At 30.0% G+C, this 22,119-nt stretch overlaps 1 protein-coding gene across 3 annotated transcripts in view; it reads left to right on the top strand.

Moving 5' to 3' along the window:
- Window positions 1–22,119, top strand: part of LOC127719905 (CAD protein-like) — a 106,907-nt gene that overhangs the window by 14,211 nt on the left and 70,577 nt on the right. For all 3 annotated transcript variants that reach the window (XM_052226262.1, XM_052226261.1, XM_052226260.1), the window contains exons 11-12: window positions 16,541–16,672; window positions 17,648–17,881. In XM_052226262.1, the coding sequence (XP_052082222.1) occupies window positions 16,541–16,672; window positions 17,648–17,881 (366 nt within the window). The remainder of the gene's footprint in view (window positions 1–16,540; window positions 16,673–17,647; window positions 17,882–22,119) is intronic.

Genomic DNA, 22,119 nt, shown 5'->3' with positions numbered 1-22,119 from the left:
GGAATTTATAGCATATTAATGTCTTTTTGATAATTTTTTTATCATTTTACAGGCAGAAAAAGCTTTGAAAGAACAAAGCATACAAACTGTGTTGATAAATCCAAACAAAGCCACAGGGCTAAGTGCACAGTTATTATGGAGGAGATAAGCATACAAACTGTGTTGATAAAACCAAACAAGCCACGGGGCTAAGTGCACAGTTACTATGGAAAAGATAATGCAAAAAAGGAAGTGACCATTGCATATTAATGTCTTGTTGATATTTATTTTAACAATGCAAAAAAGGAAGTGACCATTGCATATTAATATCTTGTTGATATTTATTTTAACATTGCAAAAAAGAAAGTGACCTTTGCATATTAATGTCTTGTTGATATTTATTTTTTTAACATTGCAAAAAAGAAAGTGACCATTGCATATTAATATCTTGTTGATATTTATTTTAACATTGCAGAAAAAGAAGTGACCTTTGAAGTTGAGTGCATATTGATGTCTTTTTGATATTTTTTTATCATTTTACAGGCAGTCAAAGCTTTGAAAGAACAAAGCATACAAACTGTGTTGATAAATCCAAACAAAGCCACGGGGCTAAGTGCACAGTTACTATGGAGGAGATAATGCAAAAAAGAAAGTGACCATTGCATATTAATATCTTGTACATATTTATTTTATCATTGCAAAAAAGGAAGTGACCATTGCATATTAATATCTTGTTCATATTTACTTTATCATTGCAAATAAAGAAATGACCATTGAAATTTATAGCATATTAAAGTCTTTTTGATATTTTTTTTATCATTTTACAGGCAGTCAAAGCTTTGAAAGAACAAAGCATACAAACTGTGTTGATAAATCCAAACAAAGCCACGGGGCTAAGTGCACAGTGACTTTGGAGAAGATAATGCAAAAAAGGAAGTGACCATTGCATATTAATATCTTGTTCATATTTATTTTATCATTGCAAAAAAGGAAGTGACCATTGCATATTAATATCTTGTTCATATTTATTTTATCATTGCAGAAAAAGAAATGACCATTGAAATTTATAGCATATTAATGTCTTTTTGATATTTTTTTATCATTTTACAGGCAGAAAAAGCTTTGAAAGAACAAAGCATACAAAATGTGTTGATAAATCCAAACAAAGCCACGGGGCTAAGTGCACAGTTACTATGGAGGAGATAATGCAAAAAAGAAAGTGACCATTGCATATTAATATCTTGTTCATATTTATTTTTGGAAAATGACGCTATCAGCGGCATGTTTCCGATACCATTGACCAGAACTAACGGAAGTTGATTATGCCTCCGCCTACCGCATTCGGTTTCATATTTACTATTTTACATACTATTACTAACTGGAATCTGCTTGTATTACGCTACACTCGAACAAAGTGTTGAAGTCGGACGGAACCAGTTTACATACGTTATTTTATTTACCAAAAAGATATCTTGACCTGTCCATATGTTTTTTGTTATTAAATGGTATTTGGAGCTATCCCTTTGTTATATTTTTCATATTTATTCGAGCTTTCACTTTTATGCACATGTCATACAATCGTAAACAATCGGTATGTATACATGATAAATAGATCGTTGAACTTTTTACCCTCCAATGATCAGCAATCGCTAGACAAAATAGTTCTCCTAAATAATGTCAGCCTTTCATGCAATTTCAACTTTACAATCATTAAAAAAGTAATAATCGGAATCATTTTGATATCCATTGGTAAGAAACTGGTCTTTATCCAGATTTACGAAGATTTTAATAATCGGAAATTAGTAATACGGTTATACCCACGCGGTGCGTATGAATCTTTGTTTACAAAGTTATAGCAGCAGAGTCTGTAACTGTATCATTATTAATTAACTACACTGTTATTGTACTTAATATGATGAAAACTGCATATGCAATATAAGATGTCAACTCGGCCAATACAGATTTTTTTTCCGTATTGGCCGAGTTCTGATCCGGCCAAAACAGGATTTCGGAACGTCTCTAGTTTTTAGATCGTAAGTCAGGATAAACTCAAACTGAAAGTAAACAGTTGTTTGTACGACACAGTTTTTATTTACTCACCATAAACAAGCTGAAACGTTCAGTATGGCATATATTTTAGGTTAAAGACGGTCCCATTCATTTGAAAAGCATTTTGAAAGTAGACGAGTGAATTATTTCAGGTTTGGGGAACGAGTAAATTATCACAAAGTTCATTTCTTGACGACCTCATAATTTCATCATGTCGATGGTACAAATCGATTTTTACTGTTTACTTTCGCTGCTCATGTTTTGTAAACGGTCTTTTATTTTTAAACCCGAACCAGGCATATGCATTCTGTAATTGCGCAAATCTTCGTTCTTTGGTCAATTGGCTTATGGATAGTTGTATCAATTTCAACTCTTACATTATTTTTTTTTTAATATATTTGCATTACACATGCAATGGCAGTACCTTTCCAATTACTATTTATGTGTTGTGTCTAAATTAAAGTTGTAACACTTTATAGTGACTGGAAAGGGTAGAAAAATTCATCAGATGAGAACAGGCTGAAGATACATGGAAACGGCACCAAATCATTAGATATTGCATCTTATAAAAAGAAACTGAGATTTGGATAGTTCCACTTCAAGGTAAAAATGTTTATCTCTTGTGAAATGAAATAAAAAAATATTGTAACACTGTAGTTAATTAATAAAGATACTATTACATGTATTTCTGTATTGGCCTTATTGTTGGTCCTCGGCCAGCAGTACACCAAGACATGGACCAATAACAAGGACAATACAGAAATACTTACACAATAATATTATAGAATGACAGTATGGTTCAATAGCGGGAATCAGCCCCTCAACTACTTTTTACATTAATATTAACTTCTGGCTTCAACTCCTTGTTCGTCTTGTCTGGAGATCTTGTTGTAGTTCCAGTTAGGCAAGCATTTTAGAGACGTATCCCGTCCATCCTCTCTTCACTTGTAATTTCTGGTGATAGATTTTGCCGCTTGACGTTGTATCCTTTCAAGCTTGTTTTTTTTTTTTGTTACCGTGTAAGGGTCCCATACTATGGCTCCATATTAAATTGTAAGATCCATTCCTAAAGGTCTAGATCATTGTTCTAATCTGACACAAATTTCAATAACTGGAATGCTACCCAAGTTGAATATATGGTGACTTACTAGAACAGCATTATCACTATTGAAATTGTGTTTAATACCATGATTGTTCAATGTCATTAACTTAAATGGAGACAGACATTTGACCTGAAAGGTGGTGTGGGAGCGCAAAATCAAAAACTAACTGACTATGATATATGGTTAAAGAATGAATATCAATTACATGGGTCAACATGGTCAAGGGCAGAGTTGTTATGAAATAACAATATGGCAGAGAAGTGGTTTCAAGTTTCATATAAAGCGACCTGACTGACATGAAATAAAAAATCAAAGGAGTATCCCTATTTGTCTAATCTTCAAGGTGAAATAAAACTAGTAAAACAATATTATACTATTGTCTAAATCTACAGAAATATAATTTGCTTCAAGTAACAGAAATAACTAGGTCACTAGTAACTTATTTAATGAGTATATGTATGTGGGGTATAAGAGCTTGATAACAACAGGCTCTTCATAATCATTTGGTTTGAAAAGGATACTAGTAGTCTATATTCTTGATTTAGAAAAATGTAATTGCAAGACAAAAATCACATTATTTAGAATACTTTAGATCATTCAGGTAGTCTTTATTTATATGTACAAAAGAACAGCCAGTAGTCATTGGATATTGTAGATCATTCTGGTAGTCTTGACCTATTTATTTATAGAAAAAAACAGCCAGTAGTCATTGGATACTGTAGATCATTCAGGTAGTCTTGACCTATACATTTGTACTAAAAAAACAGCCAGTTGTCATCTTCACATAACACACACATATACGAATATCAATTATATGCTTACGAGACATGTTGGAATGTTAAACTAATTACGGTATGTGAAAATCAAGACTTGCATAAAAAATATCACAATATTAGAGACAGTGGCGTCATTTTTCCTCAGAGCTTTCAGCTCTTTGATTTTAACATTGCAAAAAAAGAAGTGACCATTGCATATTAATATCTTGTTCATATTTATTTTATCATTGCAAAAAAGGAAGTGACCATTGCATATTAATATCTTGTTCATATTTATTTTATCATTGTAGAAAAAGAAATGACCATTGAAATTTATAGCATATTAATGTCTTTTTGATATTTTTTTATCATTTTACAGGCAGAAAAAGCTTTGAAAGAACAAAGCATACAAACTGTGTTGATAAATCCAAACAAAGCCACGGGGCTAAGTGCACAGTTACTATGGAGGAGATAATGCAAAAAAGAAAGTGACCATTGCATATTAATATCTTGTACATATTTATTTTATCATTGCAGAAAAAGAAATGACCTTTGAAATTTATAGCATATTAATGTCTTTTTGATATTTTTTTATCATTTTACAGGCAGAAAAGCTTTGAAAGAACAAAGCATACAAACTGTGTTGATAAATCCAAACAAAGCCACGGGGCTAAGTGCACAGTGACTTTGGAGAAGATAATGCAAAAAAGAAAGTGACCATTGCATATTAATATCTTGTACATATTTATTTTATCATTGCAGAAAAAGAAATGACCATTGAAATTTATAGCATATTAATGTCTTTTTGATATTTTTTTATCATTTTACAGGCAGAAAAAGCTTTGAAAGAACAAAGCATACAAACTGTGTTGATAAATCCAAACAAAGCCACGGGGCTAAGTGCACAGTTATTATGGAGGAGATAATGCAAAAAAGAAAGTGACCATTGCATATTAATATCTTGTACATATTTATTTTATCATTGCAGAAAAAGAAATGACCATTGAAATTTATAGCATATTAATGTCTTTTTGATATTTTTTTATCATTTTACAGGCAGAAAAAACTTTGAAAGAACAAAGCATACAAACTGTGTTGATAAATCCAAACAAAGCCACGGGGCTAAGTGCACAGTGACTTTGGAGAAGATAATGCAAAAAAGGAAGTGACCATTGCATATTAATATCTTGTACATATTTATTTTATCATTGCAGAAAAAGAAATGACCATTGAAATTTATAGCATATTAATGTCTTTTTGATATTTTTTTATCATTTTACAGGCAGAAAAAGCTTTGAAAGAACAAAGCATACAAACTGTGTTGATAAATCCAAACAAAGCCACTGGCCTAAGTGCACAGTGACTTTGGAGAAGATAATGCAAAAAAGGAAGTGACCATTGCATATTAATATCTTGTACATATTTATTTTATCATTGCAGAAAAAGAAATGACCATTGAAATTTATAGCATATTAATGTCTTTTTGATATTTTTTTATCATTTTACAGGCAGAAAAAGCTTTGAAAGAACAAAGCATACAAACTGTGTTGATAAATCCAAACAAAGCCACGGGGCTAAGTGCACAGTTATTATGGAGGAGATAATGCAAAAAAGAAAGTGACCATTGCATATTAACATCTTGTACATATTTATTTTATCATTGCAGAAAAAGAAATGACCATTGAAATTTATAGCATATTAATGTCTTTTTGATATTTTTTTATCATTTTACAGGCAGAAAAAGCTTTGAAAGAACAAAGCATACAAACTGTGTTGATAAATCCAAACAAAGCCACGGGGCTAAGTGCACAGTGACTTTGGAGAAGATAATGCAAAAAAGGAAGTGACCATTGCATATTAATATCTTGTACATATTTATTTCATCATTGCAGAAAAAGAAATGACCATTGAAATTTATAGCATATTAATGTCTTTTTGATATTTTTTTATCATTTTACAGGCAGAAAAAGCTTTGAAAGAACAAAGCATACAAACTGTGTTGATAAATCCAAACAAAGCCACTGGGCTAAGTGCACAGTGACTTTGGAGAAGATAATGCAAAAAAGGAAGTGACCATTGCATATTAATATCTTGTACATATTTATTTTATCATTGCAGAAAAAGAAATGACCATTGAAATTTATAGCATATTAATGTCTTTTTGATATTTTTTTATCATTTTACAGGCAGAAAAAGCTTTGAAAGAACAAAGCATACAAACTGTGTTGATAAATCCAAACAAAGCCACGGGGCTAAGTGCACAGTTATTATGGAGGAGATAATGCAAAAAAGAAAGTGACCATTGCATATTAATATCTTGTACATATTTATTTTATCATTGCAGAAAAAGAAATGACCATTGAAATTTATAGCATATTAATGTCTTTTTGATATTTTTTTATCATTTTACAGGCAGAAAAAGCTTTGAAAGAACAAAGCATACAAACTGTGTTGATAAATCCAAACAAAGCCACGGGGCTAAGTGCACAGTGACTTTGGAGAAGATAATGCAAAAAAGGAAGTGACCATTGCATATTAATATCTTGTACATATTTATTTCATCATTGCAGAAAAAGAAATGACCATTGAAATTTATAGCATATTAATGTCTTTTTGATATTTTTTTATCATTTTACAGGCAGAAAAAGCTTTGAAAGAACAAAGCATACAAAATGTGTTGATAAATCCAAACAAAGCCACGGGGCTAAGTGCACAGTTACTATGGAGGAGATAATGCAAAAAAGAAAGTGACCATTGCATATTAATATCTTGTTCATATTTATTTTTTTAACATTGCAAAAAAAGAAGTGACCATTGCATATTAATATCTTGTTCATATTTATTTTATCATTGCAAAAAAGGAAGTGACCATTGCAAATTAATATCTTGTTCATATTTATTTTTTTAACATTGCAAAAAAAGAAGTGACCATTGCATATTAATATCTTGTTCATATTTATTTTAACATTACAAAAGAGAAAGTGACCATTGCATATTAATATCTTCTTTATTTATTTTAACATTTCAAATAAAGAAATGACCATTGAAATTTATAGCATATTAATGTCTTTTTGATATTTTTTTTATCATTTTACAGGCAGAAAAAGCTTTGAAAGAACAAAGCATACAAACAGTGTTGATAAATCCAAACAAAGCCACGGGGCTAAGTGCACAGTTACTATGGAGGAGATAATGCAAAAAAGAAAGTGACCATTGCATATTAATATCTTGTACATATTTATTTTATCATTGCAAAAAAGGAAGTGACCATTGCATATTAATATCTTGTTCATATTTACTTTATCATTGCAAATAAAGAAATGACCATTGGAATTTATAGCATATTAATGTCTTTTTGATAATTTTTTTATCATTTTACAGGCAGAAAAAGCTTTGAAAGAACAAAGCATACAAACTGTGTTGATAAATCCAAACAAAGCCACAGGGCTAAGTGCACAGTTATTATGGAGGAGATAAGCATACAAACTGTGTTGATAAAACCAAACAAGCCACGGGGCTAAGTGCACAGTTACTATGGAAAAGATAATGCAAAAAAGGAAGTGACCATTGCATATTAATGTCTTGTTGATATTTATTTTAACAATGCAAAAAAGGAAGTGACCATTGCATATTAATATCTTGTTGATATTTATTTTAACATTGCAAAAAAGAAAGTGACCTTTGCATATTAATGTCTTGTTGATATTTATTTTTTTAACATTGCAAAAAAGAAAGTGACCATTGCATATTAATATCTTGTTGATATTTATTTTAACATTGCAGAAAAAGAAGTGACCTTTGAAGTTGAGTGCATATTGATGTCTTTTTGATATTTTTTTATCATTTTACAGGCAGTCAAAGCTTTGAAAGAACAAAGCATACAAACTGTGTTGATAAATCCAAACAAAGCCACGGGGCTAAGTGCACAGTTACTATGGAGGAGATAATGCAAAAAAGAAAGTGACCATTGCATATTAATATCTTGTACATATTTATTTTATCATTGCAAAAAAGGAAGTGACCATTGCATATTAATATCTTGTTCATATTTACTTTATCATTGCAAATAAAGAAATGACCATTGAAATTTATAGCATATTAAAGTCTTTTTGATATTTTTTTTATCATTTTACAGGCAGTCAAAGCTTTGAAAGAACAAAGCATACAAACTGTGTTGATAAATCCAAACAAAGCCACGGGGCTAAGTGCACAGTGACTTTGGAGAAGATAATGCAAAAAAGGAAGTGACCATTGCATATTAATATCTTGTTCATATTTATTTTATCATTGCAAAAAAGGAAGTGACCATTGCATATTAATATCTTGTTCATATTTATTTTATCATTGCAGAAAAAGAAATGACCATTGAAATTTATAGCATATTAATGTCTTTTTGATATTTTTTTATCATTTTACAGGCAGAAAAAGCTTTGAAAGAACAAAGCATACAAAATGTGTTGATAAATCCAAACAAAGCCACGGGGCTAAGTGCACAGTTACTATGGAGGAGATAATGCAAAAAAGAAAGTGACCATTGCATATTAATATCTTGTTCATATTTATTTTTTTAACATTGCAAAAAAAGAAGTGACCATTGCATATTAATATCTTGTTCATATTTATTTTATCATTGCAAAAAAGGAAGTGACCATTGCATATTAATATCTTGTTCATATTTATTTTATCATTGTAGAAAAAGAAATGACCATTGAAATTTATAGCATATTAATGTCTTTTTGATATTTTTTTATCATTTTACAGGCAGAAAAAGCTTTGAAAGAACAAAGCATACAAACTGTGTTGATAAATCCAAACAAAGCCACGGGGCTAAGTGCACAGTTACTATGGAGGAGATAATGCAAAAAAGAAAGTGACCATTGCATATTAATATCTTGTACATATTTATTTTATCATTGCAGAAAAAGAAATGACCTTTGAAATTTATAGCATATTAATGTCTTTTTGATATTTTTTTATCATTTTACAGGCAGAAAAAGCTTTGAAAGAACAAAGCATACAAACTGTGTTGATAAATCCAAACAAAGCCACGGGGCTAAGTGCACAGTGACTTTGGAGAAGATAATGCAAAAAAGAAAGTGACCATTGCATATTAATATCTTGTACATATTTATTTTATCATTGCAGAAAAAGAAATGACCATTGAAATTTATAGCATATTAATGTCTTTTTGATATTTTTTTATCATTTTACAGGCAGAAAAAGCTTTGAAAGAACAAAGCATACAAACTGTGTTGATAAATCCAAACAAAGCCACGGGGCTAAGTGCACAGTTATTATGGAGGAGATAATGCAAAAAAGAAAGTGACCATTGCATATTAATATCTTGTACATATTTATTTTATCATTGCAGAAAAAGAAATGACCATTGAAATTTATAGCATATTAATGTCTTTTTGATATTTTTTTATCATTTTACAGGCAGAAAAAACTTTGAAAGAACAAAGCATACAAACTGTGTTGATAAATCCAAACAAAGCCACGGGGCTAAGTGCACAGTGACTTTGGAGAAGATAATGCAAAAAAGGAAGTGACCATTGCATATTAATATCTTGTACATATTTATTTTATCATTGCAGAAAAAGAAATGACCATTGAAATTTATAGCATATTAATGTCTTTTTGATATTTTTTTATCATTTTACAGGCAGAAAAAGCTTTGAAAGAACAAAGCATACAAACTGTGTTGATAAATCCAAACAAAGCCACTGGGCTAAGTGCACAGTGACTTTGGAGAAGATAATGCAAAAAAGGAAGTGACCATTGCATATTAATATCTTGTACATATTTATTTTATCATTGCAGAAAAAGAAATGACCATTGAAATTTATAGCATATTAATGTCTTTTTGATATTTTTTTATCATTTTACAGGCAGAAAAAGCTTTGAAAGAACAAAGCATACAAACTGTGTTGATAAATCCAAACAAAGCCACGGGGCTAAGTGCACAGTTATTATGGAGGAGATAATGCAAAAAAGAAAGTGACCATTGCATATTAATATCTTGTACATATTTATTTTATCATTGCAGAAAAAGAAATGACCATTGAAATTTATAGCATATTAATGTCTTTTTGATATTTTTTTATCATTTTACAGGCAGAAAAAGCTTTGAAAGAACAAAGCATACAAACTGTGTTGATAAATCCAAACAAAGCCACGGGGCTAAGTGCACAGTGACTTTGGAGAAGATAATGCAAAAAAGGAAGTGACCATTGCATATTAATATCTTGTACATATTTATTTCATCATTGCAGAAAAAGAAATGACCATTGAAATTTATAGCATATTAATGTCTTTTTGATATTTTTTTATCATTTTACAGGCAGAAAAAGCTTTGAAAGAACAAAGCATACAAACTGTGTTGATAAATCCAAACAAAGCCACTGGGCTAAGTGCACAGTGACTTTGGAGAAGATAATGCAAAAAAGGAAGTGACCATTGCATATTAATATCTTGTACATATTTATTTTATCATTGCAGAAAAAGAAATGACCATTGAAATTTATAGCATATTAATGTCTTTTTGATATTTTTTTATCATTTTACAGGCAGAAAAAGCTTTGAAAGAACAAAGCATACAAACTGTGTTGATAAATCCAAACAAAGCCACGGGGCTAAGTGCACAGTTATTATGGAGGAGATAATGCAAAAAAGAAAGTGACCATTGCATATTAATATCTTGTACATATTTATTTTATCATTGCAGAAAAAGAAATGACCATTGAAATTTATAGCATATTAATGTCTTTTTGATATTTTTTTATCATTTTACAGGCAGAAAAAGCTTTGAAAGAACAAAGCATACAAACTGTGTTGATAAATCCAAACAAAGCCACGGGGCTAAGTGCACAGTGACTTTGGAGAAGATAATGCAAAAAAGGAAGTGACCATTGCATATTAATATCTTGTACATATTTATTTCATCATTGCAGAAAAAGAAATGACCATTGAAATTTATAGCATATTAATGTCTTTTTGATATTTTTTTATCATTTTACAGGCAGAAAAAGCTTTGAAAGAACAAAGCATACAAACTGTGTTGATAAATCCAAACAAAGCCACGGGGCTAAGTGCACAGTTATTATGGAGGAGATAATGCAAAAAAGAAAGTGACCATTGCATATTAATATCTTGTACATATTTATTTTATCATTGCAGAAAAAGAAATGACCATTGAAATTTATAGCATACTAATGTCTTTTTGATATTTTTTTATCATTTTACAGGCAGAAAAAGCTTTGAAAGAACAAAGCATACAAACTGTGTTGATAAATCCAAACAAAGCCACGGGGCTAAGTGCACAGTGACTTTGGAGAAGATAATGCAAAAAAGGAAGTGACCATTGCATATTAATATCTTGTACATATTTATTTTATCATTGCAGAAAAAGAAATGACCATTGAAATTTATAGCATATTAATGTCTTTTTGATATTTTTTTATCATTTTACAGGCAGAAAAAGCTTTGAAAGAACAAAGCATACAAACTGTGTTGATAAATCCAAACAAAGCCACGGGGCTAAGTGCACAGTTGTTATGGAGGAGATAATGCAAAAAAGAAAGTGACCATTGCATATTAATATCTTGTACATATTTATTTTATCATTGCAGAAAAAGAAATGACCATTGAAATTTATAGCATATTAATGTCTTTTTGATATTTTTTTATCATTTTACAGGCAGAAAAAGCTTTGAAAGAACAAAGCATACAAACTGTGTTGATAAATCCAAACAAAGCCACGGGGCTAAGTGCACAGTGACTTTGGAGAAGATAATGCAAAAAAGGAAGTGACCATTGCATATTAATATCTTGTACATATTTATTTCATCATTGCAGAAAAAGAAATGACCATTGAAATTTATAGCATATTAATGTCTTTTTGATATTTTTTTATCATTTTACAGGCAGAAAAAGCTTTGAAAGAACAAAGCATACAAACTGTGTTGATAAATCCAAACAAAGCCACGGGGCTAAGTGCACAGTTATTATGGAGGAGATAATGCAAAAAAGAAAGTGACCATTGCATATTAATATCTTGTACATATTTATTTTATCATTGCAGAAAAAGAAATGACCATTGAAATTTATAGCATATTAATGTCTTTTTGATATTTTTTTATCATACAGGCAGAAAAAGCTTTGAAAGAACAAAGCATACAAACTGTGTTGATAAATCCAAACAAAGCCACGGGGCTAAGTGCACAGTGACTTTGGAGAAGATAATGCAAAAAAGGAAGTGACCATTGCATATTAATATCTTGTACATATTTATTTTATCATTGCAGAAAAAGAAATGACCATTGAAATTTATAGCATATTAATGTCTTTTTGATATTTTTTTATCATTTTACAGGCAGAAAAAGCTTTGAAAGAACAAAGCATACAAACTGTGTTGATAAATCCAAACAAAGCCACGGGGCTAAGTGCACAGTTATTATGGAGGAGATAATGCAAAAAAGAAAGTGACCATTGCATATTAATATCTTGTACATATTTATTTTATCATTGCAGAAAAAGAAATGACCATTGAAATTTATAGCATATTAATGTCTTTTTGATATTTTTTTATCATTTTACAGGCAGAAAAAGCTTTGAAAGAACAAAGCATACAAACTGTGTTGATAAATCCAAACAAAGCCACGGGGCTAAGTGCACAGTGACTTTGGAGAAGATAATGCAAAAAAGGAAGTGACCATTGCATATTAATATCTTGTACATATTTATTTTATCATTGCAGAAAAAGAAATGACCATTGAAATTTATAGCATATTAATGTCTTTTTGATATTTTTTTATCATTTTACAGGCAGAAAAAGCTTTGAAAGAACAAAGCATACAAACTGTGTTGATAAATCCAAACAAAGCCACAGGGCTAAGTGCACAGTTATTATGGAGGAGATAATGCAAAAAAGAAAGTGACCATTGCATATTAATATCTTGTACATATTTATTTTATCATTGCAGAAAAAGAAATGACCATTGAAATTTATAGCATATTAATGTCTTTTTGATATTTTTTTATCATTTTACAGGCAGAAAAAGCTTTGAAAGAACAAAGCATACAAACTGTGTTGATAAATCCAAACAAAGCCACGGGGCTAAGTGCACAGTTATTATGGAGGAGATAATGCAAAAAAGAAAGTGACCATTGCATATTAATATCTTGTACATATTTATTTTATCATTGCAGAAAAAGAAATGACCATTGAAATTTATAGCATATTAATGTCTTTTTGATATTTTTTTATCATTTTACAGGCAGAAAAAGCTTTGAAAGAACAAAGCATACTAACTGTGTTGATAAATCCAAACAAAGCCACGGGGCTAAGTGCACAGTTATTATGGAGGAGATAATGCAAAAAAGAAAGTGACCATTGCATATTAATATCTTGTTCATATTTATTTTATCATTGCAGAAAAAGAAATGACCATTGAAATTTATAGCATATTAATGTCTTTTTGATATTTTTTTATCATTTTACAGGCAGAAAAAGCTTTGAAAGAACAAAGCATACAAACTGTGTTGATAAATCCAAACAAAGCCACGGGGCTAAGTGCACAGTGACTTTGGAGAAGATAATGCAAAAAAGGAAGTGACCATTGCATATTAATATCTTGTACATATTTATTTTATCATTGCAGAAAAAGAAATGACCATTGAAATTTATAGCATATTAATGTCTTTTTGATATTTTTTTATCATTTTACAGGCAGAAAAAGCTTTGAAAGAACAAAGCATACAAACTGTGTTGATAAATCCAAACAAAGCCACGGGGCTAAGTGCACAGTTATTATGGAGGAGATAATGCAAAAAAGAAAGTGACCATTGCATATTAATATCTTGTACATATTTATTTTATCATTGCAGAAAAAGAAATGACCATTGAAATTTATAGCATATTAATGTCTTTTTGATATTTTTTTATCATTTTACAGGCAGAAAAAGCTTTGAAAGAACAAAGCATACAAACTGTGTTGATAAATCCAAACAAAGCCACGGGGCTAAGTGCACAGTGACTTTGGAGAAGATAATGCAAAAAAGGAAGTGACCATTGCATATTAATATCTTGTACATATTTATTTCATCATTGCAGAAAAAGAAATGACCATTGAAATTTATAGCATATTAATGTCTTTTTGATATTTTTTTATCATTTTACAGGCAGAAAAAGCTTTGAAAGAACAAAGCATACAAACTGTGTTGATAAATCCAAACAAAGCCACGGGGCTAAGTGCACAGTTATTATGGAGGAGATAATGCAAAAAAGAAAGTGACCATTGCATATTAATATCTTGTACATATTTATTTTATCATTGCAGAAAAAGAAATGACCATTGAAATTTATAGCATATTAATGTCTTTTTGATATTTTTTTATCATTTTACAGGCAGAAAAAGCTTTGAAAGAACACAGCATACAAACTGTGTTGATAAATCCAAACAAAGCCACGGGGCTAAGTGCACAGTGACTTTGGAGAAGATAATGCAAAAAAGGAAGTGACCATTGCATATTAATATCTTGTACATATTTATTTTATCATTGCAGAAAAAGAAATGACCATTGAAATTTATAGCATATTAATGTCTTTTTGATATTTTTTTATCATTTTACAGGCAGAAAAAGCTTTGAAAGAACAAAGCATACAAACTGTGTTGATAAATCCAAACAAAGCCACGGGGCTAAGTGCACAGTTATTATGGAGGAGATAATGCAAAAAAGAAAGTGACCATTGCATATTAATATCTTGTACATATTTATTTTATCATTGCAGAAAAAGAAATGACCATTGAAATTTATAGCATATTAATGTCTTTTTGATATTTTTTTATCATTTTACAGGCAGAAAAAGCTTTGAAAGAACAAAGCATACAAACTGTGTTGATAAATCCAAACAAAGCCACGGGGCTAAGTGCACAGTGACTTTGGAGAAGATAATGCAAAAAAGGAAGTGACCATTGCATATTAATATCTTGTACATATTTATTTTATCATTGCAGAAAAAGAAATGACCATTGAAATTTATAGCATATTAATGTCTTTTTGATATTTTTTTATCATTTTACAGGCAGAAAAAGCTTTGAAAGAACAAAGCATACAAACTGTGTTGATAAATCCAAACAAAGCCACGGGGCTAAGTGCACAGTTATTATGGAGGAGATAATGCAAAAAAGAAAGTGACCATTGCATATTAATATCTTGTACATATTTATTTTATCATTGCAGAAAAAGAAATGACCATTGAAATTTATAGCATATTAATGTCTTTTTGGTATTTTTTTATCATTTTACAGGCAGAAAAAGCTTTGAAAGAACAAAGCATACTAACTGTGTTGATAAATCCAAACAAAGCCACGGGGCTAAGTGCACAGTTATTATGGAGGAGATAATGCAAAAAAGAAAGTGACCATTGCATATTAATATCTTGTTCATATTTATTTTATCATTGCAGAAAAAGAAATGACCATTGAAATTTATAGCATATTAATGTCTTTTTGATATTTTTTTATCATTTTACAGGCAGAAAAAGCTTTGAAAGAACAAAGCATACAAACTGTGTTGATAAATCCAAACAAAGCCACGGGGCTAAGTGCACAGTGACTTTGGAGAAGATAATGCAAAAAAGGAAGTGACCATTGCATATTAATATCTTGTACATATTTATTTTATCATTGCAGAAAAAGAAATGACCATTGAAATTTATAGCATATTAATGTCTTTTTGATATTTTTTTATCATTTTACAGGCAGAAAAAGCTTTGAAAGAACAAAGCATACAAACTGTGTTGATAAATCCAAACAAAGCCACGGGGCTAAGTGCACAGTTATTATGGAGGAGATAATGCAAAAAAGAAAGTGACCATTGCATATTAATATCTTGTACATATTTATTTTATCATTGCAGAAAAAGAAATGACCATTGAAATTTATAGCATATTAATGTCTTTTTGATATTTTTTTATCATTTTACAGGCAGAAAAAGCTTTGAAAGAACAAAGCATACAAACTGTGTTGATAAATCCAAACAAAGCCACGGGGCTAAGTGCACAGTTATTATGGAGGAGATAATGCAAAAAAGAAAGTGACCATTGCATATTAATATCTTGTACATATTTATTTTATCATTGCAGAAAAAGAAATGACCATTGAAATTTATAGCATATTAATGTCTTTTTGATATTTTTTTATCATTTTACAGGCAGAAAAAGCTTTGAAAGAACAAAGCATACAAACTGTGTTGATAAATCCAAACAAAGCCACGGGGCTAAGTGCACAGTTATTATGGAGGAGATAATGCAAAAAAGAAAGTGACCATTGCATATTAATATCTTGTACATATTTATTTTATCATTGCAGAAAAAGAAATGACCATTGAAATTTATAGCATATTAATGTCTTTTTGATATTTTTTTATCATTTTACAGGCAGAAAAAGCTTTGAAAGAACAAAGCATACAAACTGTGTTGATAAATCCAAACAAAGCCACGGGGCTAAGTGCACAGTTATTATGGAGGAGATAATGCACCAAAGCCACAGTGTGAAGTGCACAGTTACTTTGGAGAAGATAATGCAAAAAAAGAAGTGACCGTTGAAATTAATAGCATATCTTTTTTATATGTAATGTATTTTTTTACAGGCAATAAAAGCTATGAAAGAAGAAAGCATACAGACTGTGTTGATAAATCCAAACATAGCCACAGTACAGACATCAAAAGGACTGGCAGACAAAATATACTTCTTACCTATCACACCAGAATATGTCATACAGGTATGTCATTGACTTAAATATGCAAACAACTGGCAGACAAAATTTACTTTATTTGGTAATCATACCCATTTTGCTTGAGTGTTTATATAGATATTTTATTAACAGGTTTATAGGAAAAATTGTAATATGGATCTTTCTTTGAATGTTGATTCATATCTATTTATTATGAAAGATTTTCAGTCATGTTTTGCCTTGGGGTACAGGTACATTCGAAGTGATAACAACTTCACAAAAGATATTGACCAATAGCCAATATTATTTCATTTTTTTTTCTTTTCATATTACTGTAAATTTAGAAATTTATTGCGAAGTGCATACAAGCTATTTTTCACTCATATTAGTTGATTCAAATATGTAATAAGAAACATACCTTCATGTGCTAAATTTAGAATTAAATGGGGTCAAAATTTTAGAAATTTACTTAAAATTTCAGTTTCTTGGACAGACATACGTAACTTTTTTGTTTCAAAAGGTAAAACACATGCAGATTTTTTTCTATAAGATTTGGAATATCTGCATTACAAAAATATGCTCTTAATTTGTGTAACAATTCTTTGAAAACAATTACTTTTTATTAAAATTTCATGATTTTGGGGAAAAAAACAGCAATTTTTGCTGCTTTTTTATCTAATTTAAAATTCATCGGTGATTTTTCATAAAAATTGGTACAAATAATCTTCATACAGTATCAAATGTCCTTTTAAAAAAGAGAGGTCCATGTACTCGTTTTCAAGCTAATGATTAAAATCACTTGAAAAATGCATCTTCCCCGATATGTTGCTGTTTGATGTCGCGTAAAATAACATATTACCAACGTCATTACCTCCCCTGTAACTGTATCTTATGTCCTTAATCTCTCATTTGTGTCCATTTTTAAAAAATCACAAAAATAAAAGCTCAAAATAATTTCTGAATTCACAGTATTAGAATAAAAGTTTGACAGCCATTTATAATTTTATATGGTTTTCTGCTCAGGTTATAAAAAGTGAACGTCCTGATGGTGTTCTGTTGACCTTTGGGGGTCAAACAGCATTGAATTGTGGGATAGAATTGACAAAACAAGGCATATTGGAGAAGTACAACGTAAAGGTTTTGGGCACACAGGTTGCATCAATTGAATGGACAGAAGATAGAAAAATATTTGCTGAAAAGATGGAAGAAATAAATGAACATGTAGCTCCAAGTGAAGCTGCATATACAGTTGATCAGGTAATTATTACAGAGCATGCTGGGTCTATGTGATCACTCTGGATTTCAAGCTGGTGCAGAATTCTGAATCCAAGACATTTTATGAAACCAATGACGTGTTAAATGACAAACAGTAGTAACACTTTTTATGCCCCCGCCGTGGCGGAGGGGGCATTAAGTTTAACCCTTGTACGTATGTACGTACGTCCCAAAATTGGATTCCGTTCTCTAACTTTTAGTTTGCCTCAACCAAATGTTATGAAACCTATACACAATGCTCATTAGACAAAATACAGATCCAGTATGAATTTTGGTGGCGTCACTTTTACCGTTCTAGAGTTTTGTCCCTTTACAAATAGAAAAATTGCTGAATATTTCGTTTCCGTTCTCTAACTTAAGTTTGCCTCAACTAAATGTATACACAATGCTTATAACCGCAAAACTCAGATCAAGTACACTTTTACAGTTCTTGAGTTGTGTCCCTTTATAACGTTATATGCAAGCAGGGGCATCATCTGTGTCCATGGGACACATTCCCCATTTATTTCAATATTCTGCTACCAACTTTTAACATGAAAATTGGTCTTAAATTAAGAAAAAAAGAGGTCGAACAGCTACTAAACTTTAAATATACACTTGCATACGGTTCCTTTGTAAATAAAAAAATCTTAAAATATTACTTTTAATGAATTAATGTGGAAAGTTAAGATATCAAATTTAAGCTTTTGATAAGAATTATGGAAGTATTTTATTGATATCTTATGCATGTGTAAGTAATTGAAAAAAATTAGAACAATTACATTATGTGTTAATATCGATTCCCACACATTTATATCCCAGTTTACGGGACGTATTATGGTATACCTCTGTCCATCCTTCCGTCTGTCCGTCCGTCGTCAACATGTCGGACATTAACTAAAACACTTTAACCAATTTGCATAAAACTTTGGTGAATTGTTTATATTTATTGACTTGAACTCCCTTATTTGTTTTTTATAAATTTCAGATGTTACGTTTTCGAGTTGTGGGGTTTTATTCATTAAAAAAAGAGGGATTTTCCAGTTTTCGGACAATAACTCAAGAATGCTTTCACCAACTTGCAAGAAATTGTGGTGAATTGTTTATATCTATTGACATGAGCTCCCTTTTGATTTTTATATATTTTAAATTTTACGTTTCACAGTTACAGGGTTTTATTCATAAAAAAAGGGGGATTTTCCAGTTTTCAGACAAAAAATCAAAAATGCTTTCAGCAGTTCTTATGAAAGTTTGGTGAATTGTTTATATCTATTGATGTAAGCTCCGTTTAGAATTTTATAAATTTTACATTTTACATTTCTGAGTTATGGGGTTTTATTCATTAAAAAAGGTGGGATTTTCCAGTTTTCGGACAATAACCCTAAAATGCTGTCAGCAATACTCATGAAACTTTGATGAATTGTTTATATCTATTTATGTAAGCTCCCTTTACATTTTCATAAATTTCTAATATGACATTGAGAATTAATTGAACTTTATTTGTTTATAGTCTGACAACAGATTTACTAAGTATCGCACAACAGCACAGTGTATTGCACAACAGCAAGAAATCTTTTATTGAATATAAATTCAGTTCATATAACCAATTTCAAGTTCTTTGACTACATTTATTCAGAAACCTATAATATGTCAAATATTTAATTACAATCCAAATTCAGACCTGTATCAAGCTTGAATATTGTGTCCATTTTTGCCCCAACTGTTCAGGGTTTGACCTCTGCGGGCTTATCCAGCTACACTCAGCGAAGCAGTTTATTTAAAATACTCTTGATCCATTAATTTCCATAGGGATCTGAATCTCCAGTAATATAGCTGGGTTAGCAACTACGCTACTTTTAGTTCTTATGATTATTAACCATAGTCAACATAACATTACATAATTGAACAAACCCTTTAAAAATTATTGTACAACACAATACACAACATAGTACACAATTATTGACTTCAATAGTATGTTGGATAGTTGTTATACAAGTAAAGAAACGATTAAAAAATTATTAACCTAAAACTACATTTGATCTACACTACATAAAACCTTATGTTAGTTAAGTGTCAAAGATAAATTGTTAAGGATTAATAAGATATATTGTTTTTTAAATAAAAGACAAAAACGGAATATGTTTAAAAAATTGATAGCAGGGTTTATTTATGTTTAGAATAAGCATCCTAATCATTTTACCTTAGTGATGAATTTAGGTTAATTTAAGTTACAAAAAACAGTGATTTCCATGAAGTATCAAACAAAATTTCAAAAGTGTATTCTTAGGATTTTCTACAATAAAATGTATTTGTTTATTCCCCATTATATTACTATTTAACAGTTTAAGGCTTTTAAACATGTTTATTTGAAAACAAGAAAGGTAATTTTTTTCCAAAGAAAAAGATTTATGACCAATTTGAACATAACAAAATGTTGAAAAGTGTATTGTGAAGTCAAACTTCAGTAAAAAAATATACAACATCTTCCTTTGAATATTCCTCTTTCCATTTTTTATCAAATCATTAAATTGAAAAATGTTCATGAACAAACAAAAAAATGTAAAAAAATCAATACACCTTCTAAAATTGAAATATAAAAAGAATTGGCATCAATGTTCAGAAATTCTCCATCTTTTTGGCAATAGAATAAAAACTTAATAGTTAGGTTATGGAAATGGAAATAACTCTATGCTACCCTACAACCATTCATCTTCAGTGTTATATAATAAATATAAAAAGATCAAAAAAACAATCCTATGAGAAGATAGAAAAATAATATACCTCTATTTAAACATAGAAATGTCTACAAGTTAATTAAGAGAGACAAGATTTTTGGCTCGGAGTATTTTAGATGGCTGCTTTCCAGTTTGAAATTGCACCCTATATTTACCTAATTTTACATATGAAAAAGTACTTCATGTTTTTTTGTTAATTTTTTTTTTGTTTGAACTTTATTTGTGAGTTTTATAATAAATAACATATTGTGTCGCTTAATTTATTATTTTTATTATTATCAAATGCAGCTATTGTATTTCTTAAATATGAACGTAACTTATGTTTGATCAGTTGCCCCAGCCAGTGGTCACGTGGGAATCGTGTATACGCACTATCCCACGGAAGATACAAACCATGATAGTGTAGGTTAATTGCACCCTGGACCTAGGCATGGATATGTTCTCTGACAGCTGGTGATCAGACAGACAGAAAACATACCCCTGTCTAACTCCCGAAATGCAAAAACTGTTTTATGATATACCCCCCAAAAATTCCAAATTGTATAAAGAGAATAAATAAACAAATTAATAAATATAAATAAATAAAACTATAAACTTATTGATGTTATAACATATGGGACATTCTACTTCTAAATTAATTTACAAGGATTCCAGTATGAAATGTACATGCTTGTTCATTCAGTACAATCGATGTACTTTGCGCTGTTGTCACTGTTTAACAAGCTACGTACACAACAAACTGGTTAAAACATTAACATGATTTCATACCCTGTATATCATGACTACCATGTCCGAGGACGACCACTGGTTGGCACTGCTAATCTACATGTCTATATGTAATGTGAACGACTTATTGTGAATTAGATTAATTATTGAATATGCAAAAAAGTGCTATAGCTTTAGCAACTATTTAGTAAACTTAGTGGAATTTTAAATTGTTCTATAGTTGTATGTAAAAGTTGAATGCTTAACCTTAGGCAAATGAAAAATTTTTGTAATGTTAAAGTTCATTGAATTTGTTTAATGTTGTTTGTGTAACGTCCAGTGCTGAGTATTTCATCGTTATCTTAGGCAAAGAGGTCTTGTGCGGTTTGCCTTAGTGAGCTTGAAATTGTGTGAAGGCATCTGTTATGAAATATTGATGCAGGAGGACATTAAATGATAAATAATCTTTAACAATTAAAAATATCCAATAATTATAATGCTTTTTTTCTATATGGCAGAAAATGAGTTCTTCCTAATATTGGTAAACCCCTATTTTTTTTATTTATATATATAAAAGTTAAAACAAAATACAATAGTTATGTATTTTTCAAAATTTATATGTTGGGACAACCTTTAATGGTTTTATTCACGGACAGAAAATAAATTCTTCCTAGCATAGGATTACCCTTTATCATTTAGTTGAAATAGAAACAATAAAACATAAAAATGCACACCATTAGTATTTTACAATACTGTTACGTATTAATGGCAAGATTTTAATTTCAAGTGTCTTTATCTATT

Source organism: Mytilus californianus, unplaced genomic scaffold (genome assembly GCF_021869535.1).
Source record: "Mytilus californianus isolate M0D057914Y unplaced genomic scaffold, xbMytCali1.0.p SCAF_11, whole genome shotgun sequence".
NCBI classification, from domain to species: Eukaryota; Metazoa; Mollusca; class Bivalvia; order Mytilida; family Mytilidae; genus Mytilus; species Mytilus californianus.
Note: the sequence above shows the minus strand (reverse complement) of the source record. Positions and strands in the feature narration are given on the sequence as shown.